Below are 19,632 nucleotides of genomic sequence, written 5' to 3' on the forward strand. Positions count from 1 at the left end.
TATTTTACGTGTCCTTTCACTATATGTGCATATCCTTGTGACTATATATAATATCCACATATTACATATATGGCTACAGAGAGTGTACAGAAACTCTCTAGAAGGACATACTCCAAACTATTAAGATGGCTTCCCCTTATTTAGTTATTATTAAATTTAATAAACACCCATGAGTCTACCAGGCAAAATTAAAACTATAATCTTGACAATAATTGTATCTATCCCACCCTGGCATCCCTAACCTGAGGTAAACATCCCAGTAGCCTCTAATCACATGTAGCTATTGAACATTTAAAATTTGACTAAGAAACTAGATTTTTAAATTTTCTTTGATTTTAATTAGTTGAATCTAAATGTAAAAACTTGAGCTGGTACAAAATATGCTTCTGATAAACACAAGACTATTGGTTTTTTTTAATCTAATTTTTTTTATTTAAGTGTAGTTGGTTTACAATGCTGTGTTAATTTCTGGTGTACAGCGTAGTGATTCAGATAAATATATATACATATTCCTTTTCATATTCTTTTTCATTATAGGCTACTACAAGGTACTGCATATAGTTCCCTCTGCTATACAGTGGGACATTGCTGTTTATCTATTTTATATATAGTCAAGTTCATTGTTTTTGTGTAAGATTTTACCTAAGCCATTGCATCACTTAGGATACTACTGTTGAAGTTCTATTAGACGCATGTCTCCTCTCTAGTCTGACACATAAATACACAGCTAATCTAGTTGGCGTCAACAGACTGATTCCATCCAAATGATTTTTTTTCCTGTGCATCCATGTAATATTGTAATGTGTTTGATGCAGACAGCACAAGTTATGAGAATCTCTTTGTATGTTGTAATTGGTAATTGAGTTGACAGTCTTTCTATTTTAATTGTAATATAATTAAATGTTTTTAGTTAAAAATGAGTATGGACAAATTTTAAAATTTAAAAAGGAGGCACACAACTGATGCAAAGTCAAAAGGAGATGCAGAAACTAGCATTAGAACCAGAAGAGTAAAGGAAAAAGGGAGCTGGCTGAAAGCATGTTGGAAATTTCTTGATGAACAGCAACTGCAATTATTGGAACTGAGCAAAAGGAAAAAAGCTGCTTATTTGTTGTATAAAAAATAAACACTATTAAGAGCCATTTTTAGCAAAGACACAGTGAATTCGGTAACTTGCTTTTCAACAATCAAAAAGAACTAATGACATTAGTTACCTATAATCAAAATTAAACATCCAACAAAACATGTTGAAGTGACTTTTAAACAAAATCTGAGCTTACAAATTTGTCCAGCTTGGATTCTCACACAAAAAAGAAAACAACTTTTTTCAATAGATAGATGGTTATTTTCAGTTTTGTTAAGAGTATTATGAGAAAATACTAAAAAGGTAGTCCAACAAAAGGGAGAAAGTTTTCAGCCAAGTCATCAAACAACTGCCCGAGGAATGCAAGATCTCTTGGACAACATCTAATTGATTCAATTTTGGGAAAACGTAACAACTTTTCTCAGCACTGGATGAGCAGCGCCACGTCAGTTAATGCCTGGAGTCTGCTTGTCTCCAAAGACTTCCAAATTTATAAAGAAATATTGTCAATTTGTGGCCTGGAAAACTAAACTCCAAATTTAAATATTTTAAAATCTTTTATATCTGTCAAAGAATCATTTCAGCTAGATTTGAAAAAATTAAATCCTCTCCTGATGGATGGGACTTCAACCACCTTAGGTTAAAAAAAAAAAATCTGGATTTCGCATAATCTTGAAACAAGAGACATGCTTCCCTCATTGCTTCATTCTACTGTATAATATTCATGTTCAGTTTTCTAAAGCAGATTCCTGGAAAGTGTCATGGATACCACCGATAAATCATTCAGTAAATATCTGCAAATGCTATGGATCAGTGCCAGACTATGGAACTCTTAAAAGAAATAGAACACAACAAATTTAATGGTCTGTGTTCTTTGCCATTACTTGTTGGTTAAGTCATGGAAGAAAAATACAAAGACTTATATTGTTAAGTCCAGTTCAAGATTTCATTAAAACAAAAAAATTGCTTTCCAAATATTTAATAATTAAAGACCAAAAGTGGAGGAGCAATTTATATTTTCTCACTGATAACAGACTACATGTAAATGAAAGAAATTTGAAGCTCCTTAAAAAAAAAAAAAAAAGGAAGAAGAAATACTGATTTGTAACCTAGCTAAACAGGCACAAAATTTTGTGTTGAAATGGAAACTTTTCAAGTACAATACAATAAACATAATTTTACACATTTTTCTAAAATAAATCAGTTTGAAGAAAAATTTGAAGAATGATTTATTGACATTAATAAATTAATAGTTGCTTATACATTTATGCAATACCCCTTTGAATTCAATTTAATATAACTTAAGTATCAGTAAATTTATTTCAAAACTGTGTCACTTAGACAGACGTAGTTTTGAAACTGATATGCTATTGCTTCAAAGTCAAATCAAATCTTCTAAGAAAGAACCAGTTTCGTCCACGTACCTGCATATATTTAAAGAAAATAATTTTTTGGTACCTGATTCATTTATTGGAAATTTTAAGTACGTTTGGAATTATTGGGGTATGTGATTCTACTTTTTCATTTGCAAATTTTATGAAATCTGATAGAGATCAAATATTTCTAATAAAACTTTTGCATCTAATTTGAGATACAATCTAAGTATAACATACACAGTGGATTTATAAAATATAGCATAAAAATGCAAACTATCCCATTAATAATATGCTATATTGATTACATGTTAAAACTATAACATCCTGGGGTATTTTCAGCCGAATATAATATGTTAAAATTAATTTCATCTGCTTAAATATAACCACTCGAAAATTTAAAATTACATTTACGGCTTAAGAGTCATTTCTATGGGGCAACACTAGAATATACCCAGAAACGGAATTGTTGAGTTATAAAATATTTGATAGATCAATACTTGAAAAATAATGCCAAATTGTTTTTCCAAAGTCTCGATGTCAGCATCAACGTCACCAGAGAAAATGTCAGAATGTAAGTCCCCAGGCCCCTGAGATGTACTGACTCAGATTCTCTGGAGGTGCGCCCAGCAATCTGTATTTAACATGCCCTCCAAGTGATGCAAACTCAAGTTTGAGAAATCACTGGCCTGGAGTACTCAGAATAGACTTCAAAATATTCCATACTTAGAAGAAAAATGCCATTTTGGAAAGAAGTCCTGTCTTGGTGAAGTTAAGGTGATATTATTGAAAGTGTGCATGCATCTACAAACCTTGGAGACAAACACAGGCTTCCACAGCCTCGTGGTTGTGAGAGCCATGCCTGCGGTAAAAGTGACTGAAAGCCACTTTTGACAGTATAGTCACCCTGGTGCAGAAGAAAGGACTCAGGCTTCAGACTTAATCTGAATACCAACACCAGCGCTTACTAGCTGTGAGCTCTTAAAAGGTCTTTAACCTCCTGGAGCTTTAGTTTTCTCTACTATAAAATGGGAATTATAGCATATACCTCAAAATACAGTTTTGAGGATTAACGAGGCTCCCACAAAGTGCTAGACACATAGAAAGGACTCCATAAATAGCAGCCTTGTAAAACTGAAGCTCTGATCAGGAGACATGGCCTGGTGAATAAGGGCCATTACCCTAGGCTTCTTTGGAAATGATTCTTTGTGAGGTACATTCCCCGGGAGAGCACTGTATTTTCTATACCTGGAAGACAAAACGGAAGCCACTGTAAGCCCCGATTTGGGGAGATCTCAGAAAGAGCCTGAAGAGTCTATGTTCTAGGGATTCTGCATTATAATCTAACTCCACCTTGTCCTACGTGCCTTAGCCGCTAGACACTTGGCAATGTAAATTAACTGGAGCTTCTATTTCTGATCAAGACGGGGTAACGGGGCCTAGATTTACCCTTCTGCCTAAAACAACTACAAAAATAGACAAGTTGTATGAGAGTGGCACTCCAGGCGCTGGACACAGGCAGTAAGGAAGGAACAGAGAGCCCTGAGGGACGGGAAACAAGCAAGGTAAGCCCTGCCCACGTACTGCCTGGAGAGGGAGTTTAGGCTGTGCCCAGGGCAGAGTTCTAGAGAGGAGACTGCCACACAGAGAGAACTCGGGAGATCGGCAGAGGCTTCCCTTCAAAGTGCTCAGCAGAGTACTGATTATCACCTGCATGTGAGGAAAGAGGCTGGGGAAAGAACCACGCAGAAGAATTAGAGATAACAATCGCCAGAGCTCACACAGAGATGGGAATAGTGCCGATTTCCACCTGCCAGAGAGGAAGATCTCGTAATTCAGGAGCACTGGTTAGAGTACAAAGATAGGTCTTACCTCAATAAAAGGGGAAAAATACCCTCAGATTAAATACAGCTCTGATCTTGCCTAACAGTGCTTAAAAGCAAGACTTAAAAGGATCGAATTACTTGTTTCCAAGTAATTTAAGCATATCCTAGGACAAAGATCAAGAATATTTATAGAAATACCGAAGTATCCAACACCCAACAAAGTAAAATTCACAATATGACATTCAATCAAAAATTACCGGGAATGCATAGCAGTGGAAAAATACAACCCACAATGAAAAGAAAGATCAGTCAACTGAAACTAACTGAAAAATGATAGGAATTAGTAGCCAAGGACATGAGACAGTTATTATGACCATATTTCACATGTGCAGAAGCTGGAGGAAAGAATATGTTAAGTAAAGACATGGAAGATGTAAAAAAGACTGAGTTGAACTTCTAGAGATGAAAACTGCATTGTCTGAAAGGAAAAATGCATTGGGTGGGATAAACAAGAGATTATACATTTCAGAAGAAAAGGTTAGTGAACTTGAAGGAGAAGCAATAGAAACTATCCAAAAAGAAACAGAAAAAAAAAAAACTGGAAGAACATTAACAGGGCACCAGTGAATTGTGGGACAACATCAAATGATCAAATAAACCTCTACTTGTAGCCCCCAAAGGAGAAGTGGAGGGGGACCAAAAATTATTTAAAAAATAATGGTTGAAAAATTTCCAAACTTGGTGAAAACTCTAAGCCCACAGATCAAAAACAAAAGAAACTCCAAGCAAAAGAAAAATGAGGAATCTCTTCAGCAAGTGGTGCTGGAAAGCTGGACAGCCTCATGTAAATCAGTGAAGTTAGAACACTCCCTCACACCATACACAAAAACAAACTCACAATGGCTTAAAGACTTAAATATAAGACATGACACCATAAACCTCCTAGAAGACAACATAGGAAAAACGTTCTCTTACATGAATCTTAGCAATGTTTTCTAACGTCAGTCTCCCAAGGCAATAGAAATAAAAGTGAAAATGAACAAATGACACCCCATCAAACTTATAAGCTTTTGCACAGCAAAGGAAGCCGTAAACAAAACAAAAACACAACCTACAGAATGAGAGATAATATTTGCAAATGATGTGACTGACAAAGACTTCATTTCCAAAGTATACAGACTCATACTAACTCAGCAACAAAAAACAAATCAATCAAAAAATGGGCAGAAGACCTAAAAAGACATTTCTCCAAAGAACACATCCAGATGCCCAACAGGCACATGAAAAGATGCTCAATGTTGCTAAATATTAGAGAAATGCAAATTAGCACTACAGTGAGGTATCACCTCACACCCGTCAGAATGGCCATCATTAAAAAGTCTACAAGTAACAAATGCTTGAGAGGGTGTGGAGAAAGGGAACCTTCTTACACTGTTGGTGGGAACGTAAATTGGTGCAGCCACTCTGGAGGGCAGTATGGAGTTTCCTTAAGAAACAAAAAATAAATTTACCGTATGATCCAGCAATGCTACCCCTGGGTATATATCCAGAGAAAACTCTAATTTGAAAAGGTACATGCACCTCAATGTTCACAGCAGCACTATTCACAACAGCCAAGACATGGAAACAACCTAAATGTCCATTGACAGATGATGAGATAAAGAAGATGTGGTATAAACAGACAATGAAATATTACTCAGCTGTAAAAAAGAATGAAAAAATGCTATTTGCAGCAACATGGATGGACCTAGAGATTATCATACTAAGTGAAGTAAGTCAGACAGAGAAAGACAAATACCATATGATGTCACTTATATGTAGAATCTAAAATATGATACAAATGAACTTATTTATAAAACAAACAGACTCATAGTCATAGAAAACAAACTTAGGGTTTGGTAAGGGGATCGGGGAGGGATAAATTGGGAGTTTGGGACTAGCAGATACAAACTACTTCATATAAAATAGATAAACAACAAAGTCCTACTGTATAGCATAAGGAACTATATCAATATCCTGTAATAAACCATTATGGACAAGAATATATACATGTGTGTGTATAATGAATCACTGCTGTACACCAGAAACTAATACAACATTGTAAATCAACTATCCTTCAATTAAAAAACAATTTAAAAAAGAAAGATGAGGTAAACTACAATGAGTCTCATAATCAAACTGCTTTAAAATCAATGATAAAGAGAAAAACATAAATGTAGACAGAAAATAAAAGACACACAGAAGAACAAAGACAAGAAAAAGAGTAAATGTTTTCTCTTAAGATCAGGAACAAAATCAGAATGTTTAATCTTATCACTTCTATTCAACTTTTTACTGGAGGTCCTATTCAGGGCAATAAGGTACAAAAAAGAAATGAAAAGCATCCACACAAAGAAGGAAAAAGTAAAACTGTCTTTACTCATAAGACATAACTGTCTATGTTAAATATCTGATGGAATCTATGAAAAAGCTACTAGAAGAAGTAAGTGAGTTTAGCAAGGTTGTAGGATATAAGGTCAATATAAAAAATCCATTGTATTTCTATATACTAGCAACAAACAATTGGAAATTAAAATTTCAAAAGCACAACCAGTTACAATAACATAAAATATAAAATATGTAGGGATATAACTGACCACAGACATGCAAGACCTGCACACTGAAAACTACAAAACACTGCTGAGAGAAACTAAAGAAGACCTAAGTAAATGGAGAAAAATTCTGTGTTAATTGAGTTGGAAGATACAATAGTGTTAAGATGTCAATTCTCCTTAAATTTATCTATAATTCAATGTAATGCCAATCAAATCACCCAGCAGGCTTTTTTTTTTTTTTTGAGGGGGGAGAAACTGACAAGCTGATTCTAAAATTTACATTGAAATGCAAAAGACCTAAGAGTGACAAAGTAAGTTCAAGAAAGAACAAAGTTGGATGGATAACACTGATTTTAAGATTTATTAAAAAGCTATAGTTATCAAACCAGTGTTGCATTGGCATAAATATATACAAAAATATCAATGGAATAAAATAGAGTCCAGAAATAGATCCACACATATATGAATAATTATTTTTCAATAAAGTTGTGGAGACAATTCAACAAATGGTGCTAGAACAAGTGGATATCCACAGGCAAAGAGACTATCACCATGGCCACCATCAACAAAAACACTTCAATCCTTATCTCACACCATACACACAAATTGACACAAAAACCTCAGTCCCAAATCTAAGAAAACATAAGAGAAAGTCTTTGTGACCTTGGGCAAGGCAAATATTTCTTAGATGTGACACTAAGAGCTCTATCACAAAATAAAAAATTGATAAACTGGACGTCATCAAAATTTAAAACTTCTGCACTTTGGAAGACACTGTAGAAAGAATGAAAAAAAAATCATATATGACAAGAAAAGATTTTCAAATCATATCTATGATAAAGGGCTTGTATCCAGAATATATTAAAAACTCTGTACAATATTATATTTAAAAACTAGCCCAATAAAAAGTTATACAAAAGATTTGAACAATATTTTACTTAAGAACATATATGGATGGCAAATAAACACAAGAAAAAAATGCTCGACATCACTAGTCATTAGGGAAATGAAAATTAAAACCACATCTAATAAAATGAAAAAGACTGATCACACCAAGTTCCCAAGGCTATAGAACACCTGGAGCGCTCACATATTGCTGGTGGGAATGTAAAATGGGACAGCCTGTTTGGAAGAGTTTGGCAATTTCTTCAGTTAAACATACAACTACCATGAAAAGTCCAGCCATTTCATTTCTAGATATCTACCCAAGAGAAATGAAAGCACATGTTCACACATACATCTGTGCACAAGTGACCAAAGCAGCTTTAATTGTAACTCCTTAAAATATGAAAAAACAATCCAAATGTCTATCAACAAGTGGATGGATAAACAGTGGATGAAGCACTGTGTACCCACACAATAAAATGTGACTCAGTAATAAAAGGCAATGAACTATTGATACTGTACCACAAATGAGTCCCAAATCAATTTTCCTAGGTGAAAGAAACCAGACCCCTTCCCTTCCCCCTCCCCCCAAAAGTACATCCTGAATAATTCCATTCATATAAAAATCTAGAAAAAGTGAACAAATCTATAGTGACGTAGCATCTCAGTCGTTGCCTGGGGATATGAGACCAGCGAAGGACAGGAAGGAGAGATTACAAAGGTTTATGAGGAACCTTTGGGGAGGATGGATATGTTTGTTATCTTAATTTTGGTAATGGTTTCATGGGTTTATACAAATGTCAAAACTTACCAAATTTTATACTTCAAATACATGCAGTTTATTATATATCAATTATATTTCAATAAAGCTGTTAACTTTTTAAATGGATTTCAACTGACTAAAATTCAAAGTTCAGTTCATCAGTTGCACTAGTCACATTTCAAGTTTTGGACTGCCACATGCGGCTAGTGGTGACCACTGTGGACAGCACAAGTGTAGGACATTTCTGTCACTGCTCAGAGTACCACTGGAAGCAGCCGATGTAACTAACATTACAAAAGCACCTGTTTCTTTCTTTCCTCCTCCGTCTACCTACCACAAACTTCAAAAATAGGAATAAGCATGGAAGCATGGCACTGAAACATAAATTACGGGAGAATTTTAACAAGCAGATTTTATTAAGCTTAATATAACTTCAGTGTAAGATACACCTTTGATTCATAAAGCTAAACAGCACACTATTTCCTCACTTAGATATCACTGCGGATTACATCTAATTAGTTTCTTCCAAAGCTCAAGTTGAAGGCAATTTTAAACTAAATGACATGGAAAAAAATGAAACGAGTAACATTATCTTGGAACTTACTTTTTCCTTGTAAGCAACGTGGTTATAGCTTAAATATAACTCCTAAAAGAGTATATACATTTTTTTCATATCTTATGAGTTAGTCTGAAATACATAGCATGTTTCGGACTACACTACATAATGCAACTAACTTTTCCTATTTAAAATAGTCAAGCATTAAAACAAATATAATCCTAAATTTCAACTGTAAGAATATATATGTAAAGAGAAAACCCTATGGTATGCACAGAAATGTTTCACATTGAAGTAGTTCATAAAATTAGGACAGAAAAATTGTTACACTTAGTATTCTTACTGACACTTTTTTCCTTCTCTCACTAATAGCTCTCAGTTTTGAGAGGTGATTTGATTTAAAAAGACTCAAACTCTCTTTTCGGTTCCTCCCCTCCCTCCCCTCCCACCCCCACCGTAGCCTATGGACTTGGGAGGCACAGTGAGTGTTTTTGTTTCAATATACAGAATGCAGGGCTGGACTCCACAACCCACCCTGTTCCAAAGCCTGATACACTAACCCTTTATGCAGTTTGATGTCTGAGTCATCTGTCTTAGAAATGTAATACAGAAAAAGGCAACTGGGGATGGGAGGTGGGGGGAGGCTGGCGGCCAGTGTAGACCAATCAACCCAGACAATCCCCAAACCGTGTGTCGGTAGAAGATAAGCAAGAAGTAGAGAAACAGAACCCAAGTCCCTCTGTTGTTTGCAGAAGCAAAACTCACAAGCCAGTTTCACTTACTTTTTTACACCGACAGAGCCATTTTCCTTGTTTTCCATGTCAACAGATAGCATGGGGAGGCTGCAGGGCTCCTTTACTTCAGCAACTAATCGATAAGGGAGAAAAGCTCGTGTTTAATTCTTAGAAAGTGAAAGAAGAATCTATATTCTGAATCGGAAACATAATGGTCCCTTTTACAGCCTCGCACCAGTTCACGTATGTTTGCTTAAATCTCCAGTTCCCTCAGCGATTGGAGAGATGTGATTAACCCTAAAGAATTGGAGGAGACGGATTGGGGTGCTTTCATCTGTTCTGGCACTCCCTGCCTCGACAATAAGCATTTGCAAATGAAATTGAATCCTCGTTCAAAACAAGAGCTGTGTGAACGGGCACAGCTTTCTCCGGGTGCCATGCTCTCACTTAAGACACTGCAACTCATAAACGAGTCAAAGTCGAGAAAAACAATCCCCCTTTTCCTCCCCTTCCCACCACGCGCGGTGATTTCTTTTTTCCCTTTTCTGCATTTGTTGTTTTTTTTTTTTGTCCACTCCCACTGCTCCTATATTTTTTCATTGCCATGCAAAAGAGGACTTAGAGCTTTTGTCAGCAAGTACTCCCCCACCTCACATATTCTCAGTGAAAATCTCAAAAACCTGTCTGTGAGATGGCCATGCTGTGGTAAAGCTGGAAGCTCACAAAAATGTCAGGTAGCCCTTAGCACAGAACGGTGGTGCTGGGTGTGTGTGTGTGTGTGTAAGAGAGGGTGGGCAGCACGTTAGATTTATGTAAAAATCATCAAAACATTCAAGTAAATATAGTAGCATCCATCACTCTGTCTTTTTGTTTACTAGGACGAGGACTGAAAAAAATAAAATCCCTCCACAATTAATATGCAATTAGCAAGATGAAAAGCGATGAACAAAACTGCTTAAAAAAAAAAAAAACTAGTTCTGAAACGTGCTTGTTCTCCTGCAGCTGAAGCCATAAATTAAATACATTTCCTCTCAAATCACTTTCTACTTCGGCACTCCTTCTCCAGGGATTACTCTGACACAAGTGCATCATCTAGTATATTCACAAGATTTTATCACTGTTAGAGAAGTAGATGATCAACAAATAATACTGTAAGTGTGGGATAATCTTCACTGCTGATACACACACGCACGCACACATACACACACACACAAACTTCCAGTTGCTAAGCCACTTAGATCATTCACAGAGAAATCCAGCATGTAGTATACCTATAGATATTAACACACATCCACACACCATTACAGAGGAGCCAGAAGATAGGGCTGCCTCTCCCTGCCAAAGAATGATTTCACTTCAGTTGGAAACTGTTACACATTCACCATTTTCTAAGCATCTCAGAACAAAACAAAACAAAACACTCACAATGATACTCTGCAAACACCACACTACATTGTCTAATTATTATTATTACTATTTTCTTTTTTTGTGGAAGAGTAAAAAGAAAACCTACCTAGAAGCAACTAAAACATGTCATTTTTTATAGGCTTATCAAGAACAGCCAAAGAAACCCCAATGTTTTCTTTCACAAAGTAGGCTGGCAAAGGAATTCAATAAGGAGGTACAATTTGACACAGTGAAATAAAACCAGGCTGGCTCTCAGCCAACATGACGTTAGGAATCACACACAAGCTGCACCAACTGCCTTCTGGTTCATGGCTGACTTTTTAAAGCTACAGTGTGCCTGTTCACTTTTGCTAACTACCTTCAGCACAATTAGTGGAAGTAAATGAATCACAAGTCCCCAGGCTGCAGAATTCTCCCTGCACCTGTCTTCTTGTTCAAAGGAAAACAAGCTGTATCAATAGCCTCTTATTTTCTCCCTCCCTTCTGTTGTTCCTGCATCATGGGTCTTTGTTGCTGTTTTGAGCATGAATGTCATGTTTCAAACTATTTCTTTTTCTCCCCTGTGGGGGAAAAAATGAGAAAAGAAGAGAATGCCCAGTATTTATGGGCTATGCCCAGTGAACCCCCAGAAACTGCAGCCCTGTGTTGCTCTTTCTTCCTAGTAGAGATGCCAACAAAGTTCCCAGGGCCGGTTTTTAAGTAATCTCTTTGTGAGACGAAGGAAAGCACTGCCCAGCAGAAAATCCTTTTACTGCATTATGCAGGAAGTGACAAATTTCAGAAAGGAGGCAAAGTAGATGACCAGATCTCCTGAGAACACCCACATTCTTTAATTTTGGCATTCATCCTACCAGACGAAGTCAGCAAAAATTTAAAATAAAACAAACCTTACTCTACAGAACAAAAACAAGTTGTCCGGGAGGTTTACTTTTAACTGTTTATCCTAGTTGCATAAAAAGCGTAATTCAACAAATTCAATATGTATTTTCGATGAGCACCTGGTACTATATTGGTTGCAGATGAAAAAGAAAATCTCGTGCCAACCCCCAAATTCATAGTATCTTCTACCAGCATCCCAAGTCCCAATTCAGGAAAGTGGGAGGTGGAGCAGAGGCTAGGCATGATCTTTTGATTAAGTTGACCCTGGTCAATCTCACAGTTCTCTTGCTTAGCTGGCAACTACTACTCAAGGGAAACATTCACATTCCACAAATGTGGTGTAAATACACAAGAAACATAAGCGGTTGTCATTGAAGTAAACACCAATCAATATTCGCACACTTTTAGGTCAAGATGTCACCAAAACCTCTCATGGTAGGGCAGAGAATACAGGTTCCCAAGACGGAGCCTAGAAAAAGTCATTTGCTGCTGCAATACCGTGTAGGCTTCAGGCAGAACTGAGGAGAAAGCTGCTAGTCACCCTTTAGTAATTTTTCAGCTCACTAAAGATCAGCAACTACGATCTAAGTTTGCAACCTGAATTTCGAAGTCAATTACGTTCCCTTTACTTATTCCCGAAACAGTATTAGAAATTTTCAACTCCTTAGAAGACCATCACTGGGAATGATTTCAAGTGCCGTCTCTGCTCATCTTTGCCCATTGTCCCCTTGAAAGGGTACACAAAGATAATTCAGGGAAGAATTCTAAATGTTCATTTTTTTCCCTTTAATATGTGTCTCAAATTTATCTTTTAAACTATTTGAAATATTTTAAATTCAATAAGTATAAACAGAAAGTAACTGCGAGATACAGTAAAGCTGTAGAAATTACTAACCTAGAGAAATGCTCTAGGAACTTAGCTCTACCCTTTAATTTCTTCATTCATTACTGGTCATTGCAACCATTTGAGTACCCCCTTTCATGACTGTGCACACTTTACACACACATCCCACACATCCAAAATTCATATTCACAGTAGCAGAAGTTTTATTTAGAAAGCTATCAACACAGTGCGGATACTCAGAAAAATATTTAAATAAAATTAAAATAAATGTTCATGTATTTTTTAAGTACCATTTTTTGAGCATGGGTCAAACAGGTGGATTTTCTTTTATTAACCACTGCTCTTTCACCAACAGATTCCACAATGTTTTTGGACTTGATCTGAAACTTCGAATCTGTTTTCCAACTAAATTCAAATGGAAGGGGGCTGGACTGTGAGTCTTGGGGGCAAGGGGTGGAGAGGAGGGTGTTCTGACAGCACTGTCACATCACTCCTCAGAATTAAATCAGGCAGAGCACAGCATCTTGAAAGGAGAGAGGCAAAGACAACATAGTTATACTGACTCTTCCTTAGCCTCACTCACGGGAGGAAGGATTCTGCAAAGTTTCTCCAAGAATTTCTTTCTACATGTAAAAAAGGTCATCCCTTCCTGTCTTGACTGCTGTGATCAAAAGTTTGCCTGTTAGACAGGGGTGTAAGTTTCAGAAGGTGTTGTGAAAAATCAATCCAATTTTATTAAAAAAAAAAAGCCACAAATTCTGACAAGAGGTTTCACTTATCAACTAGTTTCTAACTTCGGAATAAATTGACATTTGTGGGTCTAAGTATATATATTAGTACTCACCCACTTCCTCCTCACTCCCTTCAACAAACTGATATGAACCCTCTCCTCTGCTAATAAAAACGATGTGTATGTGTGTGCAGTGTGGTGTGTGGTGTGTCTGTAGCGCGTAGTATAAGCGAAACTTGTGTAACGAGTGTATGTGTGTGCGGTGTAAAATGTGTTTGTGGTGTGTGCAGTGTGTGGTATTTGTGTTTGCAGAATGTAGTGTGCATAGTGTTTCTGTGTGTGTAGTGTGTACGTGTAAAGATGTAAACTACGCTTTACAACTGAGAGCCGTAAACAAGCCTTTCTGATCCAGGGTTTTATGGGACGTGCTAAAATAACTTCGGAGATCCTCGTGCTGGGATTCTGGAGCATAACTTTTGGGGACACTTGGAAATGGGCTGACAAGAGGGGAGATGGGTCAGGAAGGACGGGAAACTGGCGCCTCCGACCGGCTTCTTTTATTGATCAGCTCTCGTCCCCCAGAGAGCCACCCCCCCCCCTCCCCGGCCAGGAACCACCCGCCCCGCCCGGCGTCGGGGCACCTGCCCGCAGGAGTCTCCAGCCCGCCTGGCAGAGCGGAGGGCGCAGACCGGGTCCACAGGGCAGCAGGCTGCAGCAGTAGTCCTGAGAAGCCGCCCGACGGCAGGGCCGAGCGCAGCCCTTCCCCGAAGGGCGTCTCAGGGGAAAGGGAGGGGCAGCCTGGAGAGGGGGCGGTGGGGCAGGGCCGAGGGCAGGGGGAGGGACGCCAGAAAGCCTCTTGGACCAGTGGTGCTGTCCGAAACCCAAACGACTCGCTTGTGGCACTGGTGACAGTGGGGAAAGTTTCTGGCTAAGACTTTCAAGAAGAAGCCGTTCCTCTCTGAGACTGGGTGCTTCCCGGGGGAGCCCGTCTTTGGAAAGGGGTTGTGGGGGTGTGGCGGTCGCTGTGCGCCCAGCCGAGCCATGCCACCACCCGGTCCCGGCCCGCGAGCTCTGCCCCGCAGCCCCCGGCTCTCCGCGGCTCTCCGCGGGGCCGGGCACGCTTCTGTCCCCAGTTCCACTCCAGGGTGACAGAGTCCACGCTCGTGGCTGCAACACGCTGCAGGAGCACCGGACGCACAGCAGAGACGAAGGAGGGCAGGGCGGTTTCTACTGTGGCTTTCTTCGTTTCCTTCCATCCTGGAGAGGGGAGAGGGCGGGCGCATTCCCGGTGCCCTCGCCGCACGAGCGGATCACTTACCTCCCCGCATGGCCGGCGCCGGGAGGCTTCCCCCCGCGCGGAGCTCGCCGGCCGCCGCGCGCCCAGCCCGGTGCAGCGGCCGGCCGCGGGGCACGCCGGGACTTGTAGTCTCCGCGGGCGGGCGGGCGGGCGGGCGGGGGTCCGAGGCCGCGGCGGCGAGGAAGCCGAGAGGCCCGGAAGGGAAGGGGCGGGGGCCCAGGCCTTGAGGCGGTGAGGGAGGACGTTGGCAAGAACTTAAAAACGCCAGGGAGCTGGGGGTGGGAAACACTCCTAGAGAGACTTTTAAATCGGGGGTTTTCTGACTAACACCATTTTCTCCGTCTTACTCGCACGTGGCAACTCTGATGAAGTTTTAAGGTGGGTTTTGGCAGCAGTGACAAGTATAGATTTCTGGGACCAAGTTCATACCTTAGGGCCTTACTCTCCTTTCACTCCAAACACACACGTGGCACTCTGCTTGGAACACCTATTCTGTTGCTCACTCTGTTGAAGTGCGGGGCATGCAAAGGGAGAATGAATGAATAACCGCACGTGACATTCGTAGAGCACTCTACAGTTTACAAAGCAGTCTTTACTTACTTGGTTCATTATATTAGAACCATAAAGCAACACTGAGTTACACAGAGGAAAACTCAAGATGCGAGGAGTTTTTCTGTATGCGCACCTGCGGAGGTTGGAGCCCTCCCCGCTCCCCCAACCCGCGTTCTTTTCCTTCTCCACCCTTTGTCTTGGCAGGGGGAAGAGAGTGAGGAGGGCTGTGTCAGATGTGGTGGGCGCGGTGAAAGAGGGCAGCCTGCTGTGAAGGACTTTCTTGAAATAGCTGATAAAAAAATCTCTACTAAATATGGAAATAAGTAAAACCAAAAAGAAGAACTTATTGATTAGAAGAATGGAGTGGGAAGGAAAAGGCAAATGGGACTGATGTAGAGACTGCCTAGAAGGTTGTGATTAGGCTAGGGACAGTATAGAAAAGTTGTATCCAAAAAAAAAATAAAGAAGAAGAAGAGGAGGAGGAGGAGGAGGAGGGGGAGGGGAGGAGGAGGAGGGGGAGGGGAGGAGGAGGAGGAGGAGAAAAAGAATTAAAACCAGGGATTTCAGAAGCCAGAAGCCCGATCGACCTAAAATCCTGGTGTTGTCACTTTGGAGCTAGCTCTGTGACCCCAGGTAAGTTATCGAGTCTCCCCAAACCTCTTTTTCCTCATCTTTAAGATTTAAATAATAATGTTTCCTATTATAAATAATAAGTGGTTGCTATATTGTGGTGTGGTTGTGCAGATTAAAAGAAATGAGAAGCACCTAGTCTAGTGCCTGGCCTGGGACAACTGAGTGCTTGAAGGCCAGACACTGTGCTAAGTATAAATACTACTATTTATAAATACTAATAAATATTACTATTCCCTGCAGAAACTCCTTTTGTGGAATCATCAAAAGATAACTTAGAGCAGAAGTACCAGTTAGGAGGACAGTATTCTAAGTTACAGGTAGTGGTAGTTTGAACTAGTGATAAAAAGGAAGCAGATATGAGACACTTTAGGGGGAAAACAGACAGACAGCTGGATGTGGGAGTGAGGAACGGGGATGGAAATGGCGCTCATTTCCAGATGAAGTGGATGATGTCATTCACATAAGCAGGTATAACTGATGGGATTACGGGTTTTGGAAGAAGATGACTGATCTTGGACTTGGATAACTTGAGGCTTTCTCTGTACAAGTGACAAAGCGGCAGCTGGAAGTGTGGATCTAGATGTCCTGTGCAGAAACAGACCTTTGAGAGTTAGTGACTTAGGACAGGTAGTTGGAGATCAGGTGGAGAGGAAGAAGGAAGGGCAGCAGAGGGGGGAGGGGAGGGGAGGAGTTAGGCGAGGACAGCAGGCAGGAACTGGGGGAGGGCATGCGGGGAAGCTGCAGGAGTGCAGCGACATGGGCCAAGGGAGGAAAGAGAAGTGGAGAGGAGGTCAGATGCCATAGCGAGGTAGCCAATGACAACAGAAAAGAGGCCTCTGGGCTTACAGACCAAGATCTATCAGGATGGAACTGCCCCCAGGAGTTGGTTTGGAAATTTACCAGAGTGACTTTGTTTGTCCAAGGGATTATGGGTGGGGACCTCCTAGAATGTAGTCGGGTGGGGCCAGAGACACTAGACATCTTGCGGTGTCCAGGACAGTCCTGAGCAGCAGAGTTGTCCCACATCCTGTGTGACTTGACTGTCCGCTGCTCATTCACGTAGGTGAAAAACCTGTTTATTTTTACATGAGCCTTGAAACTATTTAAATAGATTATATTTTAATATATATTCTATCATAAACTGTTTTTCACACAGTGAGATGGCAGTGCCATTCTTGGAATTTGAGTCACCAGTACAGTCCATTTTGTGCTGTTCACTTCATGATGATTCTACAGAGGATGCAAGCATCTGACTCCTTCACTGTGGCTTTTAGTTTAGGGATGCCTGAGCAGTTCCGTGTTGAGTCACACATTTACTTTTTCCTTTATATTACAGTGAAGTTGTTGCTCTGAATGTTTAAAAAATGATATTGTGCGGGCAGCTTATTAGTTTCCTTTCACAATGTTGAAGAAGATATTACCCTGTATTTGTTACTAAAAGGGGCATTAGGTTTGATGAGGCTGTGAACCCCTTATTCAGCCAGTCAACAAACATCCTTTGAGTGCCTACGATGTACTAGGCACCATTCTAGATACTTGAGAGACATCAGTAAATAAAACAGAAAAAGTGTATTGCCCTTATCAAGCTTACATTCTAATATGAGCGTGAAAGAAGTAGACAATAAGTACAAACTAAATAAGTAAATTCTATGTGTCAGAAAATGGTATGAACACTGGAATTTGACACAACATTGTAAAATGATTATAAATCAAAAAAAATGTTAAAAAAAAGAAAATGGTAAATGTTGTGAAAAAAGCAGGATAAGGGCGTTAGAGGATGCAGGAAAGAGTGTGAGTTGAAATGTTAAATATGGTAAATTTTATTGAGAAGGTGACGTTCAAGGAAAGATCGGGAGTTGCTAAAAGAGTGGCCTTGTGGATTGCTGAGAGAACATTCCAGGGGGATAGGGGAGTTAGGTAGACATAGGCCACAAGGTGCAGGTGCATGGCGTTTACAAGAAATGACAAGGATGCCAGTGTGGTTGGTTGGGAGAGCTGGTGGTGAGAAGCAGGGGGACTAAGGATAACCTCTGGGTTGGAGCGGGTGATGCAGGGCTCATAGGGCATTCCACGGGCTTTGCCTGTCAAGCCAGATGAAATGGGCAACTGCTGGACAGTTCTGAGCAGAAGAGTGATGAGGTCAGGCATATTTTTAGCATTCTTTTCTCTTTCTCTCTCTCTCTTTTTTTTTATATGGAGGTTCTTGGGATCAAAACCAGGATCTTACGCGTGCTAAGCATGCACTCTACCACCGAGCTATACCCTCCCTCCAGGCATATTTTTAAAGGCTTATTCTGGCTGCTCTCTCCAGGCTAGATCGTAGAGAGCAGTGGTAGAAGCCCAACAGGCTAGAAGCTATTGCAATAATTGAGACAAGAAACAATAGTGGCTGGAACCAGAGTGGTAGCAATGAAAAGTGATGTGGGAGAGGGCACTGAGGAAGAGTCTCAGTGGGTGCGGAAGGCTGGGAGATGGAGATAGATTAGGAAATGTTCGAAGCCTTGTGGGAATGAGACTTCAGGTGGGACCTGGGAGTCTGGGACTTCTTGTGGTGGCTGACAAAGACAGGGATCAAGGGAATATTAAAACCAGTCCCAGAGGAGTCAAAAAATAAAATGATGGGGCGGCTCTGAGTACAGGAAATAGGAATGAGTGTTTGGGCTCTCTGACTCTGTGGGTGGAGGCCGAGTTCTGAGAATCAGGTGAACTCTCGATCCATGTTGGTGGAATGTTGAAGCCCGGGGAGGGGAGGACTCAGCCTGGAGGAATGCTCATTCATGACTCCTGCCAGGAGAGGCCCTGACTTATTCAGAGAGCATCGTCTTCTCTGCCTCTGCTCTTGATCTTTTCGATGGAGTCAACCCTTTTGATGGAGTTGAGGATTTGGGGCAAGTTGGTAATTACTCTAAGCACAAAGCCTCATAAATAATATTGACTCAATAAAATGCATGTCTAGAAGAGGTGGATTTGCAATTGCAGAATTGGAGGATGCAGTAGAGAATTTTGGCAGAGATGGCCAGGAGGAAACTTGGTCCTTAATATGAAGGGATGCTCTAGGATTGGGGACAGGAGACAGCTATGTTTGTAGGGTAAAGTGAAGAAGCAGAAACATGGAAATTCAAAACAGAGGGGATAGTTAATGGAATAACATTTCTAAGAGAAATGGAACTATGAGATGTTTACTCTCAGAAGGTAGAACAGTTCTTCCTATAAGAAAAGAAAGAAAGACAATGGAATTATTCAGGAATATCCTAAAGATGAAAAGGAACGTTTTAGAAATTCATTTATTTATTATGAAAGCAAACTAAGTATGTGGTAAAAAATGAAAACAATCAGAAATTAATAACAGAAAGTAAAAATTCCCAATAAATCCATTCCTAAATAATTCCTCTTAAATGTTTGGTGTATTTTGTCTACATTTTTTTCTCCTATGCATGTGATTTTCCTTTGTAAATACTACATGGGTGTCTAAAAT

At 39.9% G+C, this 19,632-nt stretch overlaps 1 protein-coding gene across 2 annotated transcripts in view; it reads right to left on the reverse strand.

Moving 5' to 3' along the window:
* Positions 1 to 15,134, reverse strand: part of SAMD13 (sterile alpha motif domain containing 13) — a 40,588-nt gene extending 25,454 nt beyond the window's left edge. Inside the window, exons 1-2 of one of the 2 annotated variants that reach the window (XM_072975748.1) lie at positions 14,994 to 15,134; positions 9,864 to 9,948 (exon numbers count right to left, since the gene is read on the reverse strand). In XM_072975748.1, the coding sequence (XP_072831849.1) occupies positions 9,864 to 9,948; positions 14,994 to 15,003 (95 nt within the window). In that variant the 5' untranslated portion in view covers positions 15,004 to 15,134. Of the gene's footprint in view, positions 1 to 9,863; positions 9,949 to 11,328; positions 11,513 to 14,993 lie in introns of those variants that run through there. The other variant, XM_006205945.3, reaches the window with a different exon arrangement.
* Positions 15,135 to 19,632: the final 4,498 nt, after the last annotated feature.

Source organism: Vicugna pacos, chromosome 13 (genome assembly GCF_048564905.1).
Source record: "Vicugna pacos chromosome 13, VicPac4, whole genome shotgun sequence".
In the NCBI taxonomy this organism is placed as follows: domain Eukaryota; kingdom Metazoa; phylum Chordata; class Mammalia; order Artiodactyla; family Camelidae; genus Vicugna; species Vicugna pacos.